Source organism: Mustela nivalis (assembly GCF_964662115.1).
Source record: "Mustela nivalis genome assembly, chromosome: 13".
NCBI lineage: Eukaryota > Metazoa > Chordata > Mammalia > Carnivora > Mustelidae > Mustela > Mustela nivalis.
Window position 1 is genome coordinate 10578737 of NC_139032.1, and position 19904 is coordinate 10598640.

At 42.6% G+C, this 19904-nt stretch overlaps 1 protein-coding gene and 1 long non-coding RNA gene across 18 annotated transcripts in view; one reads left to right on the plus strand and one right to left on the minus strand.

The window, feature by feature from the left end:
- PIP5K1B (phosphatidylinositol-4-phosphate 5-kinase type 1 beta) overlaps nt 1–13143 on the plus strand; it is a 293599-nt gene extending 280456 nt beyond the window's left edge. For all 7 annotated transcript variants that reach the window (XM_082696658.1, XM_082696655.1, XM_082696656.1 and 4 more), the window contains one exon: nt 12413–13143. In XM_082696658.1, coding sequence (XP_082552784.1) covers nt 12413–12415 — 3 coding nt within the window. In that variant the 3' untranslated portion in view covers nt 12416–13143. The remainder of the gene's footprint in view (nt 1–12412) is intronic.
- The window catches only part of LOC309846984, a 318364-nt gene that overhangs the window by 17344 nt on the left and 281116 nt on the right, over nt 1–19904 (minus strand). For 7 of the 11 annotated variants that reach the window (XR_014302225.1, XR_014302226.1, XR_014302228.1 and 4 more), the window contains one exon: nt 280–375. The exons of 2 other annotated variants lie outside the window; for them this stretch is intronic. This is a non-coding gene — a long non-coding RNA (uncharacterized lncRNA). Of the gene's footprint in view, nt 1–279; nt 376–10832; nt 10938–19904 lie in introns of all 11 variants that reach the window. 2 more of the 11 variants (XR_014302227.1, XR_014302231.1) reach the window with 1 other exon arrangement.

Below are 19904 nucleotides of genomic sequence, written 5' to 3' on the forward strand. Positions count from 1 at the left end.
AAGAACATTCATGACTTATGGGAAGAGGTTCAAGTATCGACATGAAAAGAAGCTTGGAAGAAGCGGATTCCGATCCTAACAGACGTCGTGGAGAGGCTCCGACTCCGCGGAGGACCGAATGCGGGTGTGGAAGGAGAAGTGCGGCCCGAAGGTGGGGCCCGATGGCTGCGGTCTCATGGTATGACCCGAACAGATGGGCTGTTTCTCGGGATGGAACCTATTCCTGGCGAAGCTGCTGTGGGGATGGTTGAAACGACAGCAAAGAATTTAAACTCTTACCCAAACCTCTGGCAGAGCAGCAGCAGGCGGGGTGAGGACCGACGACAATTCTGCAAGTTCTGCCGCGGGTAAGATGCTGCCCGACAGCGTCGCAGCCTATGGAGAAACGATTCGTGAAAGCAGGAGTCCATCGATGCAACAAGCTTCGTTGCTCTTATTTTAAGGAATTGCTGCAGCCTCCCCAGCCTTCAGCAGCCGACACACCCTGGTCAGTCAGTAGCCAGCGACATCAAGGCAAGAACGCTCGCCAGTGAAGAGATCACAGTTTGCAAAAAGCTCAGGTGATGGTTAGCCCTTCCTTAGCAATGACAGATTTTTTTTTTTTAAAAGATTTCATGCAAGTTGGTGCAGCCACTTTGGAGAACAGTGTGGAGATTCCTTAAGAAATTAAAAATAGAGCTTCCCTATGACCCTGCCATTGCACTACTGGGTATTTACCCCAAAGATACAGATGTAGTGAAAAGAAGGGCCATCTGTACCCCAATGTTCATAGCAGCAATGGCCACAGTCACCAAACTGTGGAAAGAACTAGGATGCCCTTCAACGGACAAATGGATAAGGAATACCTAACTTTTGTAGCAACATGGATGGGACTAGAAGAGATTATGCTGAGTGAAATAAGTCATGTAGAGAGAGTCCATGATCATATGGTTTCACTTATTTACAGAGCATAACAAATAACATGGAGGACAAGGGGAGATGGAGAGAAGAAGGGAGCTGGGGGAAATTGGAAGGGGAGGTGAACCATGAGATACTATGGACTCTGAAAAACAATCTGAGGGTTTTGAAGGGGCGGGGGGGTGGGAGGTTGGGGGAGCCACGTGGTGGATATTAAGGAGGGCACAGATTGCATGGAGCACTGGGTGTGGTGCAAAAACAATGAACACTGCTATGCTGAACAGAGGTAAAATAAATTAATTAATAATAATAATAAAAGAAAAGATTTTATTCACTTGAGAGAGAGAGAGAGCACAAGCAGGCAGAGGGAGGGAGAGAAGCAGGCTCCCCCCGAGCAGAGAGCCTAATGTGGGACTCAATCCCAGGACCCTGAGACCATGACCTCAGCTGAAGGCAGACGCTCAACCAAATGAGCCACCCAGGTGTCCCGAGGACAGATTTTTTAATTAAGGTATGTGCATTCTTCTTTAGACATAGTCCTGTTGCACACTAGCAGACTACAGTGTAAACGGAACTTTATATGCACTGCAACACCAAAAGATTCATTTGCCTTTCTGTTCCGGTATTCACTTCATTGTGGCGATCTGGAATCTAACCGGCAGCATCTCCCGAGTACGCCTGTCCTCTGTGTGCTGGTTGGTATGGAACTCTGGGAGGCCACTGAACCACGGGCACAAGGCCCGGGACTCCCTGTGCTGCCAGCAGCTGAGATTTCAGCACATGTTCTGCCAGACTGGGCACAACATGGTGGTTCTCATCCAGAATGGGTATGTCCTTCAAGGACATTCCAAATTTCACGTTCTGCCTCACGGGTTCTTGGTCCAATGCCTACAGTCCCTGGCTCTCAGAAAAGTGTTTTCACCTCTGATTCCAAAGCCTAAAAAAAATTTTTTTTAAGTGTCAAGGTAGGCAGCATGGCCCCTAGCTTCTCTAAGTTTCCTTCCATCTATGAGATGCATTGGCAGTGTGTGACTGGACCCGTTCACGTGCCACGTCCACATTTCTGTAGCACAAGCCCGAGCCATCATTTCACCTCCAAGGAAACAGTGAGCTTCTGTATTCCTGCAGCTCCGGGACTAAGAGAAATTTCCCGTCCCATCTGTCTTCTAGTGATTGTGCCTTGGGGAGTAACCCCCAACATGGGGTAGGAGGGAATACACTAAAACGCAATTGTAGAGCCTCAACTAAAAGAAGAAAAAAGACTCAAAACTTCCCAGAGGCCACTGGGGGCTGTTTTGTGTTTGAAGTTGAGGGAGTTCTGAGAAGTTCATCTGGAGAACCCAGATTGAGAGGTGGAGGGGACTCCAGAGCCAAGGCGATGAGGTTGGGATGAGGCGTTGTGAAGCCGCTGCGGGCCTGTCTGTGCTGATGCTGTGTGTCTGGGCTGCAGTGAGTGCAGTGAGGCAGGACTGGGTGCTGTGCCCTCCTGGCTGGAGAGGGAACGTCAGCCAGAAGAGTAAGAACAGATACAAGAAAAGCCACAGGGCAGAGCTGAGGTAAACAGAATTCAAAATTGCTAATGGAAATGGGGGCTTGGTGCAGAAAAAGGGAAGAGAGGATTATTCCCTATGTTAGCCTGGAAAGAAACAACCAAAAATCAGTGCTTTCCTCACGTGTATAGTAGATGAGAATTTCAGTCTGAGGGGCGCCTGGGTGGCTCTCTTTGGTGTCTGCCTTTGGCTCAGGTCGTGATCTCAGGCTCCTGGGATGGAGCCCGGCATCGGGTTACCCGCTCAGGGGGAGTCTGCTTCTCCCTCTCCCTCTGTGTGCTCTCAAGCTCTCTCTCAAATAAATAAAATCTTTTTTTAAAAAAGCATTTCATTCTGAAACCAAAATGAGGATGCCGTTGGGCCCCATACAGGAAAACCACAGAGTCATTGGCCTATACCTAAAGTAGGTACAGTTAAAAACGAACATCACCCCAAATTGGACAGTTACATGTAGAAGAATGAAACTCAACCATTCTCTTACACCATACACAAAGATAAACTCGGAATGGATAAAAGACCTCAATGTGAGGCAGGAATCTATCAAAATCCTAGAGAAGAACATAGGCAGTAACCTCTTCGTCGGCCACGGCAACTTCTTTCAAGATAGGTCTCCAAAGGCAAAGGAAACAAAAGCAAAAATGAACTTTTGGGACTTCATCAAGATCAAAAGCTTCTGCACAGCAAAGGAAACAGTCAACAAAACAAAGAGGCAACCACAGAATGGGAGAAGATATTTGCAAATGACACTACAGACAAAGGGCTGATATCCAAGATCTATAAAGAACTCTTCAAACTCACACACAAAACAGATAATCACGTCAAAAAATGGGCAGAAGACATGAACAGACACTTCTCTAAAGACGACATACAAATAGCTAACAGACACATGAAAGAATGTTCATCATCACTAGCCATCGGGGAGATTGAAATCAAAACCACATTGAGATACAACCTCACACCAGTTAGAATGGCCAAAATCAACAAGACGGTAAAACAACAAGTGCTGGAGAGGATGTGGAGAAAGGGGAACCCTCTTACACTGTTGGTGGAAATGCAATTTGGTGCAGCCACTTTGGAAAACAGCGTGGACATTCCTTAAGAAATTAAAAATAGAGCTTCCCTATGACCTTGCATTTGCATTACTGGGAATTTGTGCCAAAGACACAGATGTAGTGAAAAGAAGGGCCATCTGTACCCCAATGTTCATAGCAGAAATGGCCACATCACCAAACAGTGGAAAGAACCAAGATGCCCTCCAACAGACAAATGGATAAAAAAGATGTGGTCCATATACCTATGGAGTATTATGCCTCCATCAGAAAGGATGACTACCCAACTTGTGTATTAACATGGATGGGACTGGAGATTATGCTGAATGACATAAGTCAAGCAGAGAGAGTCAATTATCATATGGTTTCACTTACTTGTGGAGCATAAGAAATAACAGGGAGGACATGGGGAGATGGAGAGAAGAAAGTTGGGGAAATCAGAGGGGGAGATGAACCATGAGAGACTGTGGACTCTGAGAAACAAACTGTGGACTCCCCTCTGGGGGGGAGGGGTTGTGTGAGCCTGGTGGTGGGTATTGAGGAGGGCACATATTGCATGCAGCACTGGGTGTGGTGCATAAACAATGAATTTTGGAACACTGAAAAGAAATAAAAATTAAATGAAAAAAAAAAAAAAAAAAGGATATCACCCCAAGGGCGCATGGGACATGGAGACCTCATGGACCAATTAGTGCTGTTCGTATTGGCCAGTCTGACAGTTGTGAAGCTCCGCCGGGCCACCACATTCCAGCTCCTACAAAATTTGATTGACTAAATGTGTTTTTTAAATGTAGGTTTAGCCTCTTAACAAAATGGAAGTAAGTACATACCTATCAATAATTACTTTAGAGCATTTAAAGGATTTACACTTAATCAAAAAACATGCGACACCAGAATGCATAAAAAATCAAGACCTATCTATATTCTGCCTAAAAGACACTCACTTCAGACCTTAAGACACAGACTGAAAGTGAAGGGATGGAAAAAAATCATGTTGCACGCAGAGGCAAGTGGGGGGAAGCCAGGATAGCAATACTTAAACAAAAACTAGACTTTAAAAGAAAGACTGTAGGTATTCCTGGGTGGCTCAGTCAGTTAACATTTGGACTCTTAATTTCAGCTCAGGTCATGGTCTTGGGGTCCTGGAATCGAGCTGCCCCAGGTCAGGCTCCCTGCTCAGCGGGAAGTCTACTTCTCCATCTCCCTTTGCCCCTCCCACTGCTTGCTCTCTCTCAAATAAATAAGTAAAATCTTAAAATACACACACACACCTTAGACCAGATGAACTACATTCCATGCAAAACCAACTGAATACACATTCTTCTCAAATGTATGTAAAATGCCCGTGGAACATTCTCCAGGACAGATCCCATGTTAGGCCACAAAACAAGTCTCAGTCAATTTAAAAAGATGAAATCCTATCCTGAATCTTCTCCAACCACAGTGGAATGAAACTAGTTATCAATCAAAAGGAAAAAAAATCAGACAAAACACAAACACTTGGAGGCTAAACACCATGCTATTCAACAGCCAGTGGGTCAACAAAGATATGAACAAGGAAATCAAAAAAATACATGGAGACAAAAAAAACTATAAAAACAACAGTCCAAAATCTTTGGGACACAAAGCATTGCTAAGAGGAAAATGTGTACTGTTACAGACCTTTCTTAAGATAAAGTATCTCAAAAATAACAAACAAAAACCTAACCTTACACTTAAAGGAACTAGAAAAAAGGAATAAACCAAGAAACCAAGCCTGGAGGTTGTAGCCACAGCAGTCAGAGAAGAAATAAATAAAACCGTCACTATTTGCCGATGATACTTTACATAGAAAACCCTAAAAAGGGCTCCTGGGTGGCTCAGTGGGTTAAGCCTCTGCCCTCAGCTCAGGTCATGATCCCAGGGTCCTGGGATCGAGCCCCGCATCGGGCTTTCTGCTCTGCAGGGAGCCTGCTTTCTCCTCTCTCTGCCTGCCTCTCTGCCTACTTGTGATCTCTGTCTGTCAAATAAATAAATAAAATCTTTAAAAAAAAAAAAAAAAAAGAAAACCCTAAAGACCCCACCAAAAAAACTATTAGAATAAGTGACGTCAGTGAAGTTACGGAATACAAGATACACAGAAATCAGTTGAGTTTCTAGACACTAATAACACAATAGCACAAAGAGAGGGTAAGAAAAGAACTCCATTTACAATCGCACCACATTTAATAAAATAACTAGGAATAACTTTAAGGAGGCAAAAGGCCTGTACTCTGCAAACTATGTAACATTGGTAAGAGAAATTGAAGATGACACAAATGAAAAGAGAGTCCACGCTCATGGACTGGAAGAATTAAATATTGTTAAAGTGTTCGTACTGTCCAAAGCAACGTACAAGTTCAGTTCAATCCCTATCAAAACACCAAGGGCATTTTTCACACCACTAGGACAAGTAATACTAAAATTTGTAATGGAAGCACCAAAGACCCTAAAACACCCAAAACAATCTTAAGGAAGTATTACAATTCCAGATTTGAGGATCTATTGCAAAGCTATCGGAATGAAAACAGTATAGTATTGTCACAGAAACAGACACACAGATCAATGGAAGAGAGTCCATAAACAAAGCCACACACTGATGGTCCATTCATCTATGACAGAGAAAACAAGAATATACAGTGGGGGAAAGACAGTCTCTCTGATCAGTGGTGCTGGGAAAACTGGACAGCTATGGCCCAAGAATGAAACTAGATCACTTTATCACACCATACACAAAAAATAAACTCTTAAGTGGATTAAAACCCAAAATGCGAGATGTAAAACCATTAAATCCCTAAAAGAAAGCCAAGGCAGTCATTTCTTTGACATTGGCTATAAAAAGATTTCTCTAGGCAGGGTCTCCTCAGTCAAGGGGGAAGAAAAGCTAAAACTAACTACTGGGACTGAACCAAAATGAAAGGCTTCTGCACAGCAAACCATCAACAGAATGAAAAAGGCACCCACTGAACAAGGTAAGATGGTTGCCATGAATACATCCCATAAGGGGATACTATCCAAAATATTTAAAGAATGTATACAATTCTGCACACTCAGATGCACAGTCTTATTTAAAAATAAGAAAGTCTGAGGCACCTGAGTGGCTCAGTTGGTTAAGCATCTGCCTTTGGCTCAAGTCATGATCCTAGGGTCCTGGCATTAACCCCCAGGTCAGACTTCTGCTCAGCAGGGAGTCTGCTGCTTCCTTTCCTTCTGCTCCCCAATACCGCCCCTCACCCCACCGCCGTTGCTCAGTCAAATAAATAAAATCTTTTTTAAGAATAAGAAAATCTGGAGGTGCCTGGGTGGCTCAGTTAGTAAAGCCTCTGCCTTCAACTCAGGTCATGATCTCAGGGTCCTGGGATCGGGCCCCACATCAGGCTCCCTGCTTAGCGGGGAGTCTGCTTCTCCCTCTCCTGAAGCTCACTCTCATGCACTCCAACTCTGTAATATAAATAAAATATTTTTAAAAAGTTGAAATAAAGTCTGAATAGACATTTTTCCAAAAAAGGCATACCAATGCCTACCGACACATGAAAAGATGTCTAGTATCAGTCATGATCAAAGAGATGCTAATCAAAACCACAGCAAGGTATCACTTCACACTCATCAGAATGGCTAGAATTGAAAAGTCAAGAAATAAGTGTTGGCGAGGACATGGAGAAAAAGGACCCTCGTGCACTGCTGGTGGGAATGCCAACGGTTACAGCCACTGTGGAAAACACTATGGAGGTTTCTCACCAAGTTAATAATAGCAAAACCATGTGATCCAGTAATTCCACTGTCGGGTATGTACCCAAGGAAAACAAAAGCATGAATTCTAAAAGATACATGTGCCCCTGTATTTATTGCAGCATTATTTACAAGAGCCAAGATGGGGAAGCAGCCCAAGTGTCCATGGATGATGAATGGATAAAGAAGATGACATATAGTGGCGTCTGGGTGTCTCAGTGGGTTAAAGCCTCTGCCTTCGGCTCAGGTCATGATCCCAGGGTCCTGGGATCAAGCCCTGCATCGGGCTCTCTGCTCAGCGGGGAGCCTGCTTCTCCCCCCGCACTGCCTGCTTCTCTGCCTACTTGTGATCTCTGTCAAAAAAAAAAAAAAACTTTTCAAAATAAAAATAAAGAAGATGGGATATATATACACCGTGGATTATTACTCAGACATTTAAAAATATATATATATGACATCTTGCCCTTTGCCACAACATGGATGGAGCTGAAGGGTATTATGCTAAATGAAGTCAGAGACAAATATATGGTTTCACTTGTATATGCAATCTGAAAAACAAAAAGCAGAAATAGACTCATAAATACAGAGAGCAGACTGATGGTTGCCAGCGGGGAGGATGGTGGGGGGGGGTGGGACTCGGCAGAATGAGCGAAGGGGAGCAGGAAACACAGACTTCCAGGTACGAATGAGCAGGGCACAGGAGCAGAAGGTGCAGCGCGGAGAATACGGTACCAGCGTTGCATGGGGACAGATGGGAGCAGAGCGTAACAGAGACGAGGCCTGTCATTAGGTCTGATACCTGAAACTAATCTAACATCGTGTGTCAACTGTCCTTCATTTAAAAAAAAAAAAAAAATCAAAATTTCAAAAAATAAACAGCTTAAGGGGGTGGGTGTGTGCGTTTCTCAGGCAAACAAGTGGACAGGAGAAAGAAAATGTGAGGCTCGGAAACAAGCTTAGAACGGGGACCTCAGAAATGCAGGGTCTCGTCTATAATGCCCTCTGCACATGGCTCTGGGAAGCCCACGTTGGAGGCTCCCCTTGTGGGGTCCCCTCGGGCTCTCAGACCTCCCCCCACAATGCAGTCCCGCCTCAGAAAGGGCTTCTTGGTTAGTTAGGAAACAGACTGCTTGTGATTTGCTATTTTCCTTTCTTTCTCTGTGTTCATGCTTTACATAATTTTCATTACGAAAAAGCTTTGCAATCGTTGACCCCGTGTGTGCATTACTGGGTAGTTTCCACCGTCAACTTAAGTCCTTGGGTTTAAGTGGAAACAAAAATACATTTCCATCTCACCCGCTCCCAGACATAAACACCCATGCGTGGAATAAGTAACATTGTGGGATTAGGCCACAGAAACACAGATCTTGGCGCATGATGAGGTTCTGTCCCGATAAACCCAACCTAACTGGAAAATATCCTAAGTGGAAAGTGCGTTTAATAAAGACACTTTGTCTGCCGAACATCATGGCTTCTCCTCGCCTGCCTGGAACGACTCAGGACACTGACCGCAACCCACAGTTGAGCGAGATCATCTACCATCAAGTTTATTTTTTTTTTAAGATTTGATTGATTTATTTGCCAGAGATCATAAGTACGCAGAGAGGCAGGCGGGGGGTGGGCAGTGGGGCGGGGGGGTGAGCAGGTTCCCCATTGAGCAGAGAGCCTGATGCGGGGCTCGATCCCAGGACCCTGATATCATGACCTGAGCCAAAGACAGAGGCTTTAACCCACTGAGCCACCCAGGCGCCCCCATGTTGATTTTATAAGGAAGTGTAATTCACTGGACAGCTTACTGGAAGTGAAAAGCCGAGTGTTCCCTGGGGTAGAGGAGGGTCTTAGGTGTACTGTGATTGCGTCGCTGAGCGGAAGGCGGCTCGCTGCCATCCTGAGAGGCTCCTACCACGTGTCGCTAGCCCAGGGAAAGATAAACTCAATTCCAATCAGAGCTTCTGCGGAATGCATACCTCCTTCACACCATCAGAGTCGAAAAACCCTGAGTCCACTCTCCCACATTGAGGTCTGTCTGTCCCTGAATACTCTTGTCACACCTGTACCTTCAGGTCTCAGCATGTAAAACATCCCGTGTCCTCCCCAAGCACCGCACGCTCTGGGCAGAAAACCTGGCATCACTACGGGCAGAGGGCAGTGCACTCAGATGGGGACAGCGCCGGTGACGGCCTGTTATCCCTTGTCGGAGACCAGGCCGAGATCCCTTGTCAAAGCTCCGGGTCCCGTTTCTGTTTCTACAGCCCCAAGGCCAGGTCGCCTCAAAAGTTTTGGGCACTGATACCGTGAGCAGCCCTTCTTCGTGCTGGGGACCTGGGGGGACATGGCATGGGTACCCCATTCTAGTGCTTTGCGGTGTCCTGATGGGAGAGTCAGCGACTGCTTGGATCTCTCCAGTGATGCTCTGTACAAGGCTGGAAGGTTCTAATCTGAAAGAAAATTACAGCACGTCTTCTGCTAAGTACAGGATAACAGGACTGCTTTCTGCAGGCTTCTCACCACGGCTAAGCAGGAAGATGCTGTGCTTTCAGATTCCACACAGACTTAAAGACCTGTCAGACCACCTCATTTTATGATGCTTCTAAATTAGCACAAAACCGACACGTTCCCGTAGCCCACCATGTCATCCTAGGGCGACGTTATAACACGGACAGAGCTGGCAGTTCCTCCCACACACAGACATTCGTGTGCCCTGGAGGTGACGGTGGGTGTTTGTGCAAGTTTACAGAAACTTCAACAACACCCTCAGTTTAAAACAAAACAAAACAAAACAAAAACCTTATGAAGTGAGAATAGAAAGGCTTTTTTATGACCAGAGCTGGATAGGACTCTCTATTTTTAGTACTAAGGAGAGTATATTTTATTATACAGCCTCATTTGTTTTTACTAAATTATCCATTTAACCCATTTTGAAAAATACACAAATATAATTTTTTTCAGATAGTAATATATATATATATAGGAAGTCTCTACAATATTCTGGGTTATCTGGGGATATCAGTTTATCAGCAGTAATTGATAAAGTCCTGTGGTTAAAACAGAACTCTGGGATTTGCTGCCACAGTGATAGCGCTAAGTTGCCTTTTCTAGACCAAAATACCCATGTTTCTGGCCATTTTCATGGGGTCTTGCATTTGAAGCCCATCCCTTAGGTGTGTCATCTCTGGCTTGGGTCTCACTGGGTCATGGCCTTCTCCAAGTTTAACATTAGAACCCAGACACAGACCTCCAACTGTGATCAAGAGAACAAGAACAGATCACCTTTCGGTGTTTGGTTTTTGTTTAGAAGAGAGCAGGATTCAGGGGCGCCTGGGGGGGGGGGCAGGTGCAGTTGGTTAAGCCTCCAACTCTTGGTTTCAGCCCAGGTCACGATCTCAGGGTCGAGATGGAGCACACGGCACAGTCTGCTTGGGTCTCCCTCTCACTTGGGCACCCCCTCCATGATTGCGTGTTCTCTAAAATACAATCTTTAGAAAATAAAAATTTTAAAAGACAGGACTTATAAAGCAGATCAGTAGGACCATATCATTTTATGTGGATTTTTTTATGTCCCTGATTGATACGCGCCCCACCGAGTTACCAGCCTGAGTGTGATCAAGTCCACATCACAGCATCTGTCCGGAGAACGCGGGCGGCGGCTGCTTTGCCTGCTGCTACCGCTCACGGCACCAAACACAAGCTATTTCTGAAAGGATTTGAGTGACAGTTTGAGTGAGCTGGACACGTAAGCAGGCAAACCTTCCTGACTTAGATTAGTAAGAAACAAAGTAGAAACTAATAAAAATTACAACTCTCATTAACATTAAATTACGTGACAAAAGACTCATTTTAAAACAGACTCTTTGACATGGTCTCTTAATAATTAGTATAGTCATTTCAAACTTCGTATTCATTTTTTCAGCCTCCAAATGAATGCGTTGGCCCCACAGCCTCTGTGATTCTAGCTCCAAACTTCTCAATAGCTACTGTGAGGATGCAAGCACAGGCTTGGCACGAAATGATGTAGTTTATGTATATGGCGTGTGTGTGTGTGTGTGTGTGTGTGTGTGTACACGTCTGCACTCACATAGATAGATACACACACTATATTTCCCCAAAGTTTATCCCTTACAACTACCCTATAAAGTAGGATTCATGACTCCCATTCTACAGATAAAACAAGGTCTGAAGAAGGCTCAGTAATACACTTAATGTCCCGGGGGGCTGTAATAATGAGGAAATCAATGGACTAAGCCCCACTGTGTCTGTATCTAAAAACTGAACATGGTACTGCCTCCCCCGATGTAGCTTGGTTTCACTGTCACAGGTTGAATTAGCAGTCTCTGACCTTAAATGGTTACCATTTTGGGTTAAATATTTGCCAGACAGGGGCACCTGGCTAGCTCAGTCAGAAAAGCATGCAACTCTTGATACCTGGGGTCATGAGTTCGAGCCCCACGTTGGATCTAGAGATTATAAATAAATAAACAAAAAAAAAATTTGCCGTGAGCACCTGCAGTGAGTGTCCAACTCTTAGGTTCATCTCAGGATCCTGGGATCGAGCCTTGCATCTGGCTCCGAGTTCTGCGTGGAGTTTGCTGGGGATTCTGTCATCTTCTCCCTTTTCCTCTGGTGCTCTCGCACTCCCTCCTGCTCTAAAATAAATCTTTAAAAAAAATTTTGCTGGACATATTTTTACTCCCCTGTTGCAAAATAGTGTTTCAGCCTCCAAATGAATGCATTGGGCCCACAGCCTCTGTGATTCCAGCTCCAACCTTCTCATTAGCTACTGTGAGGATACAAGCTATCATAGTTCAAGACTATGTTCTGGTTCTGACGAGCTTCACACCTGCTAGACCACAGCGCATGCCCATGTGCACTTGGAGGTTAGGAGTGTACCTTAGCCGGCACTGTTTCCTTCTGAGCCCTAGCACAGTGCAGTGATGTAGGGGGAACTCAATACATCTTGGTGTAACTACAATTTCTGGGTCCACCAGAGAAGCCAATGCCATGCTAATCATCACAGATCACCGACCCTAATGCACGTTTCCCAGGTACAAGACATCAGGAGAAAGAATGAATTCATGTTCCCATTCATGAGGAGCAGTTATCAGTCAATGCCCAAACTTAGTCTTACAACTGCTTTCTTTCTTCCTCTTTTTTTTACCCCCCTCCCTCCAGTAAGTGAAAATGGTGACCGTGAGACGTGAACACAATTGTGGATGAGAAGTTTCCCTACTCCGGAGTTACCCAGAGGAACTTGGCGACCCCCACTGCACACGGAGTTATAATCAACCGGATTTAGGAATTTGCAAGGTGTCAGGGGAGCCTTGGTCCGTAAGCTGACCAGCAGATGTGATGTGAAAAATACCACACTATTCTATCATTTGCTGTTGCTTGCTCAACTGTGGAGAACTGCATGAGTTCGATTTCAGCTGCTTTCATTGCCAATCACCATTTGGGACTTGGAAGTGCTATTTTCCTATGGACACTTGCATTTTTTCGTTTTGCATGCATCCAATGATTATACATAAGCAACACATGTAATCTGCTTATTTTTTAAAAATCCATCCATGCAAAATGGTAAATAAAGTCTAAATTCTGCTCTTTTTTGCAAATTATAATCATAGCCCATGTCTTTCAAAGTTTAACTTGGTTTCATATAAAGATCAGTGTAATAGGTCTGCATATACTTTATAGAAAACCAGCTTCTATAAAGATTTTTTCACTGTTTACTAGTGAAATGAGAAAAGCAAAGCTATTTATAAAAGGCCTTATGTCGTGTACATACATTGTCTTTGAAATATTTGTGATTTAGTTTATTGCTTGTAAAAGAGAAATTATATAATTTATTTAGTAAATACTATTGTAAACTATAGTTTTATTGAGAGAAATAAAATATTTTGTTCTCAGTTGTGGTAGTACATTAATTCCAGTGGTTTATGGTCTTTATATTTCTTGTATTAATTAACAAGATAACCTTGATACTCCTCCATTTTTAAGATGTTCAGGGATCCTACGTAAACTGACTCATGATAGATGGAGAGAAAATTCTCTGGGTCCTGAGAAGACACAATAGCAGATTGTACTCAACTTGCTCTTGAGACTTTCCCCAATATCCTGGTGTATTCGTCAGTTCTCACTGTTACACTGTGGTAACAAACAATCCCCAGATCTCTGGATAGGTGTCAAGAGCAGATCCTATCTAGGACACGCACTTTATTGGGGGTGGGCGGGGAACCAGTAGTGAAACTGGCAATGGGAACTCTTAAAACTACCACTTTTGGTGTGGCTTACAGAACTTCTGCTCACATGGCACAAGCCACAGCAAATGACAGTGACAGGATAGATGTCAGGAATGGCAACTTCTCACCAAGGAACTGACTCAGCAGAAAGAGGCAGTGAATATTTTAAGCAATTATTCCTTAAATCTACACAATTTCATTAGTGTCTCAAACAGCAAAGGCTTAAAAGGCTGCCTAATCACATAATCAGGAAAAAGTCACTAGAAAGTAATATGACTATGACTGCAGAAAGACATTCCTGATGATTAAGATGCTCAAGTTCAAGCAAGCCGAGTCTTAAAAGCAAACATGGTATTAACTTTCATAAATGTGACCCAGAACCGTGGTTACTCAGTGTAAGTAGCAATTTTGCATACAGAGTTGGTACTGGCAATCTATCCTGGGTTGGGACTTCAACCGGGAGTTCTAATGAAATAGACTACTGAGGATTCTTTGCTTTTCTTTCCTTAGTATTCCTAGGTGCTAGCAGATACTTTGACCACAGGGGTTTACCTAGTGGGGATCCCACTTTTCCCCTCTCCAATTTTAAATCTACCCATTTATCTAACCTACAGACTCTTTCATGTGCCCTCTCCTGGTGGGGTTGATGACTCTCCATCAATGCCCAGAAAATAACTTATTCTGATTTCTATTATCATGGATTAGTTTTCCCAGTTCTAGTACTTCATATAAATAGAATCCTATAGTACATACTCTTTATCTGACTTTTTGTTGTTATTTTTCAATGTTATGTAAGACTCGTTGTGTATAGTAGAAGTTCATTCTTTTAAAAGAAAAAAGAAGAAGCTGCTCATTCTTTTTCACTGTTGAGTAGTATTCCATTATATGAATATTCCACAGTTTTCTGCTCTACTGCTGATTGGCATTTGGGGAGATTCCAGTTTAAGACTATAATGAATAAGACCCTCCATACCTCTTCCTTCACACAGCTCCAAGATAAAGACAATTTGACTTCTAGCATCTATACCAGATATGGAAGAATTTTCCAAGAGAAATATCACTATCGGGATATAGATTACCCATCCTCTAATTTGCCTAGGATAGTCTGAGTTTATGCCCAACTCTCAGGCAAAAAAGTACATTCTTTTATATTTAAAACTGTTGTCGGGGCACCTGGGTGGCTCAGTGGGCTGAGCCTCTGCCTTCAGCTCAGGTCATGATCTCAAGGTCCTGGGATCGAGTCCCACATTGGGCTCTCTGCTCGGTGGGGAGCCTGCTTCCTCCTCTCTCTCTCTCTCTCTCTCTCTCTCTCTGCTTGCCTCTCTGCCTACTTGTGATCTCATTCTGTCAAATAAATAAAATCTTAAAAAAAAAAAAAAACTGTTGTCTTATGGACCACTAAAATATAGTTACCTTACCAAGGGAGAAAGTTTAAAGATAGTAACATTGGAGACTCCCCAGTAATTGACTCAGCCATGGCACCGTACCGGGAATTTGAGCTGCAAGCCTTCCCTCTCCACCAGTACTCATTGCATTTAGTCCCCACTCTTAATGAGCAGCCAACCAAGGATCACATAAACATCTCAGGAAATTCTATGAAATACACCAGCAGGAAATGGGTCCTGGGGGAAACAGGGACTATAGAAAGCAAACTTTGGGGTGTCTGGGCTGACTTGATCTCAGGGCTGTGGGTTCAGGTCCCATGTTGGGTGTAGAGATTACATGAAAATAGAATCTTAAAGAAACAAACCAAACTTCGAAAGAAAAATTAGCATTACATCTTTACAGAAATCAAATTATATGGCATCTGTGAAATAAGATCAGATACTACAAGAATGAACGTTTAGAAAGCATAAAAGAAAATGAAAGTAAAAGTGTGTTGGCAGAAGTTAGAAACTAAGAAAGTGATTGGAAGATAAGGTTGAGGAAATACCCAAATGATTTTAAAAAGGAAAAAAGGAATAAAAATAAAATGGAACACAGTTCCACTAGATCATATAACCAATGGACTTCCTACAAAGAGAAAACAGCATGGATTAAAGAAACCTTCAAACAAATAACATAAGAAAATAGCCCACAACTAAAAAAACATGCATTTCCAGATTAAAGGAGCCTCCAAGTGTCCAGAAAAATCGACAAAAATGAACCTGACCATGCACTTCCAAGCCACCAGGAATGATCACAAAATTCCATAGGCTTTCAGAAATTAAAGTTAACTTGACATAAAGCTCAAGAGTCAGAATTCAATCAAAGTTCTCAACAGCACCACTGGAAGCCAAAAACTAATGAAGCCTTCAAATTCTGAGAAATGTTTTTTTCTAATTTCTAAATCTATACCCTTTGTATTACTTGGGATTTTCCAGAGAAATAGGAGAGACATAGACATAACTAATATATTTAAGAAATTGGCTTACATAATTGAAGGAAAAGGCCAGTTTGAAATTCAAATGGCAGGTTAGCTGACTGAATGCTAAGGCATAAGTTGATAGAGTTGTGAGGCAGAATTTCTTCTTCTTTTTTTTTTTTTTTTAAGATTTTATTTATTTATTTGACAGAGCTCTCTCACAAGTAGGCAGAGAGGCAGGCAGAGAGAGGGGGAAGCAGGCTCCCTTCTGAGCAGAGAGCCCAATGTGGGGCTCAATCCCAGGACCCTGAGACCATGACATGAGCCAAAGACAGAGACTTGACCAACTGAGCCACCCAGGTGCCCCCAGAATTTCTTCTTTTCTAGAACACATTAGTTTTTCTTCAAAGGCCATCACTTGACTGGATGAAGCTTACGCATACTATCAAGGGAAATCTTAAAGTCAACTAAGTATGGACCCTTAACCACATTCACAAATTAATTTTCAGCAATACCTACATCAGTGTTAATTAAATAACTGGGTACTCTGCCCTAGGCAAGTTGATTTTTAAAAGTAATGACTGCACCCTAAAAAAATACTTACATGTAAAAGTCGAATAATCTGTACAAAAATAACTTCTATCTTCCCTTTATCCAGAAGCTCCAAAAAGAGGTGTTTTGCCAAAATGAGAGCATAAACCAAGAAAGAGAAAGCCATGAAAAAGAAAGACAGAGGATCCAGAAAATGAGAGATGCAACCCAAGACAGAAGTGAAAAGTATCCCCAGGTTGAGGTTAAGGGAAATCCCAAGATGATGATAATGGAGGAAATCTAAAAACTACTCAAGATTAGAGGTCAGAGGCTCTAGGCACAAGTTCTCTAAGAAGGTGAAAATACCCAAGAGATTTATAACATGAGAGCATAGTATTTTCACTCTCCATATCCTGGAACTGATCCGAGAGTCGGGGGTGGAGAGAGGAGGACATTAGAAAAACTGGTGAAATCTGAATAAAGTTTGGAATTTAATTAACAGCATTGTATGAAGGTTAACCTCTTAATTTGGACAAATGAACCACAGTTGTATTGGATGTCTATATTCAGAGAAACTGAGTCAAGGGTATACAGAAACCTTGTTCTACCTTTGCAAATTTTCTGTAAATCTAAACTTATTCCACTCAAAAAAGTACATTAAAACTGTGATTAAAAAAAAAAACTAAAAAAGAAATAGAAGATTTAAATAGACATTTCAAAGCAAATAAGTAGATGGCAAATAATCACAAGACAGCAACATCAATCATTAGGAAAAGGCAAATTAATGTTGCAGGGACACTCTATTACACATATATTAAAATAGCTAAATTTTTCTTAAATGACAATGACAAGTTCTGGTGAGACTCTGAATTAATGCTAACTCTCGTATTTGGCTGGTAGGAATGCAAAATGGTACAGCCACTCTGGGGAAAAAAAAAAATTAGTTTATTATGAAGTTAAACAAACCTTGGTAGCTTCTAGAAGATGATAGCAGAGTAGGACCATAGGCTCACCTTGTCCTACAAATACAACTAGATAACTATCATTTCATCCTAAATACACCAGAAATCTATCTAAAGACTGGCAAAACAAACTCCACAAGATAGAGGCCACATCAAAGAAGAAAGGAAGTACGGAAATATGGCTTGGGAAAGAAAGAGATCGTGGCTGCTGTGGTAGGAGGAAGCTGTGGTCACAGAGAAGGGTGAGAGACAGACCAGCACACAAGGAAAATGAATCCCCATAGCAATAAGCCTGGAAAGTGAGAGGGCCAGAGTTTGAGTTCTTGTAACCAAACGGTTTAAGATTGGAGGTTAAAGGTCAGTGGGCTTAGCTGAGATATGGTCCATCCTGTATGTCCATGGGTTGATGGCTTGCCTTCTCTTCAAGGACAGTACAGTTCTTGAAACAGTGATCTGAAGACACCAGGGGCACATAGCGCAGAGGCTAGTCACTCATCTCAGAGAATGAACTGGCCAGTGCCATTTCACTCCCCTGTCCCTCGGCATCAGCATAAGACCACCAGCAGGAACCAACACAGCACCGATACTCATTACCTAACTTGATTACACCGAGCCCTGCCCCCTGTGCTCCAGTGGAACCACCCATGCTAGTCACACTTGCCTCAATCCCAGCATGGAGGGGACCCCCCTCCCTCAGAAGACGAGCCCCAAACCTCCACTCACTGGACATCTCTTGATCAGAGACTTCTGCAAGGCCTTGCTTCCAGCAACAGTAGTGGTAGGTCTCATTTTACAAAAAGAGCACACCATGTTAAAATGTGCCACATTCAGGTCAGGGGAAAGAACACTGCCCACAACAGGCAAAAAGAACCTCTGCAGATGACTGGCCTGAAGGATAAAGCAGCTGGGACACAAGAGCAGAGCCGAGGCAGCATACATTAGAGACATTCCTGGAAGCACCCTGATAACACGGCCCTGAGGAACAGGGAACACTACGTGGCAAAACACTAGAGGATCTCTTCTTCATAAGGCCATCACCCTCAAGAACAGGAGATGTAGATGACTTTCCAAACACACAGAAACAGAAAAAATGAAATTACAGAAGAATTTGCCTCAAATGAAAGAACAGGACGATGGCAGAGCCAGAGATCTAGGCAAAATAGATATAAGTCACATGCCTGATGGAGAATTTAAAGCAGTGATCATAACGATACTCACTAGACTTGAAAGAGAGTAGAAGATAACAGTGAGACCATTAACACAGAGATAAGGAATAATGAAGCAGAGATAAAGGGTTCAACTAACTAAATGAGAAACACATGATGGAATAAAACAGCAGACTGGAAGAAGCAGAGGAACAAATTAATATCCTACTAGGAGACTAATAGAAAGTAATCAAGCTGAATAGAAGAGAGAAAAAAGAATTATGCAAAACAAAAATACACATAGGGAACTCTGACTCCATCAAACATAGTAATGTTTGTATCATAGGAATACCAGAAAAATAAGAGAGGGAAAAGGTAGTGGGAAATTTGAGGAGGTAGTACTTGAAAACTTCCTAATATGAGAAAGGAAACATATATCCAGATCCAGGAGGCACAGAGAACACCCTCCCAATAAAATGTACAAAAGCAAGTCCACACCAAGACACATTATAATGAAAATGGCAAAATATAGTGATAAAGAAAAAAAATTTTAAAGCAGCCAGACAAAAGTCAACCATTACATATAAGGGAAACCCCAAAAGGCTATCTGATGATTTTTCAGCAGAAACTTTCCAAGACAGAAGGGACTGGCATGATATATTCAAAGTGTTCAATGGGAAAAATCTGCAGCCAAGAATACTCTATATAGTAAGGCTATCATACAGAATACGAGAGATAAAGAGCTTCCCAAACAAAAATTAAAGGAGTTCATGACCACTAAACCAGCCCAGCAAGAAATATTAAAGGGGATTCCTTGAGTGGAAAGGCCAAATTGATAGTATGAAAAGAAGAAACACAAAAGCAATAAAAGTGAGTATTTCCGTTAAAAAAAATAATTAGTCAAGGAACTCAAAAAATAAAAGGTTCTAAAATATGACACCATTTACCTAAAATGTCGGGAGGAGAGGAATAAAGACTGGGCTCAAACTTAAGCAACCATCAACTTAGTACAGACTACTGAATGCAGAAGATGTTATATACAAATTTAATGATAATCACAAGGAACAAAGGGAAAGAAATCCTAATATGTCACTTAAGAAGACAGCAAACCATAAAGGATGAGAGTTAATCTTCCATAACAATTGCAAAACAATAAAATGGCAATAAATACACATTTACCAATAATTACTTTGACTGGAAGGGACTAATGCTCCAGTCAGAAGGGGGGAAAATCAGAGAGGGAGATGAACCATGAGAAATTATGGAGCCCAGGAAACAAATTGAGCATTTGAGGGGAGGGAGGTGTGGTAAAGGGGTAGCAGAGTGGCAGGTATTAAGAAGGGCATGTGTTGTGATGAGCACTGGGTGTTCTGCATAAATGATGAATTGTTGAACACCACATCAAAGACTAATGATGCACTATACAGTGGCTAACTGAACATACAT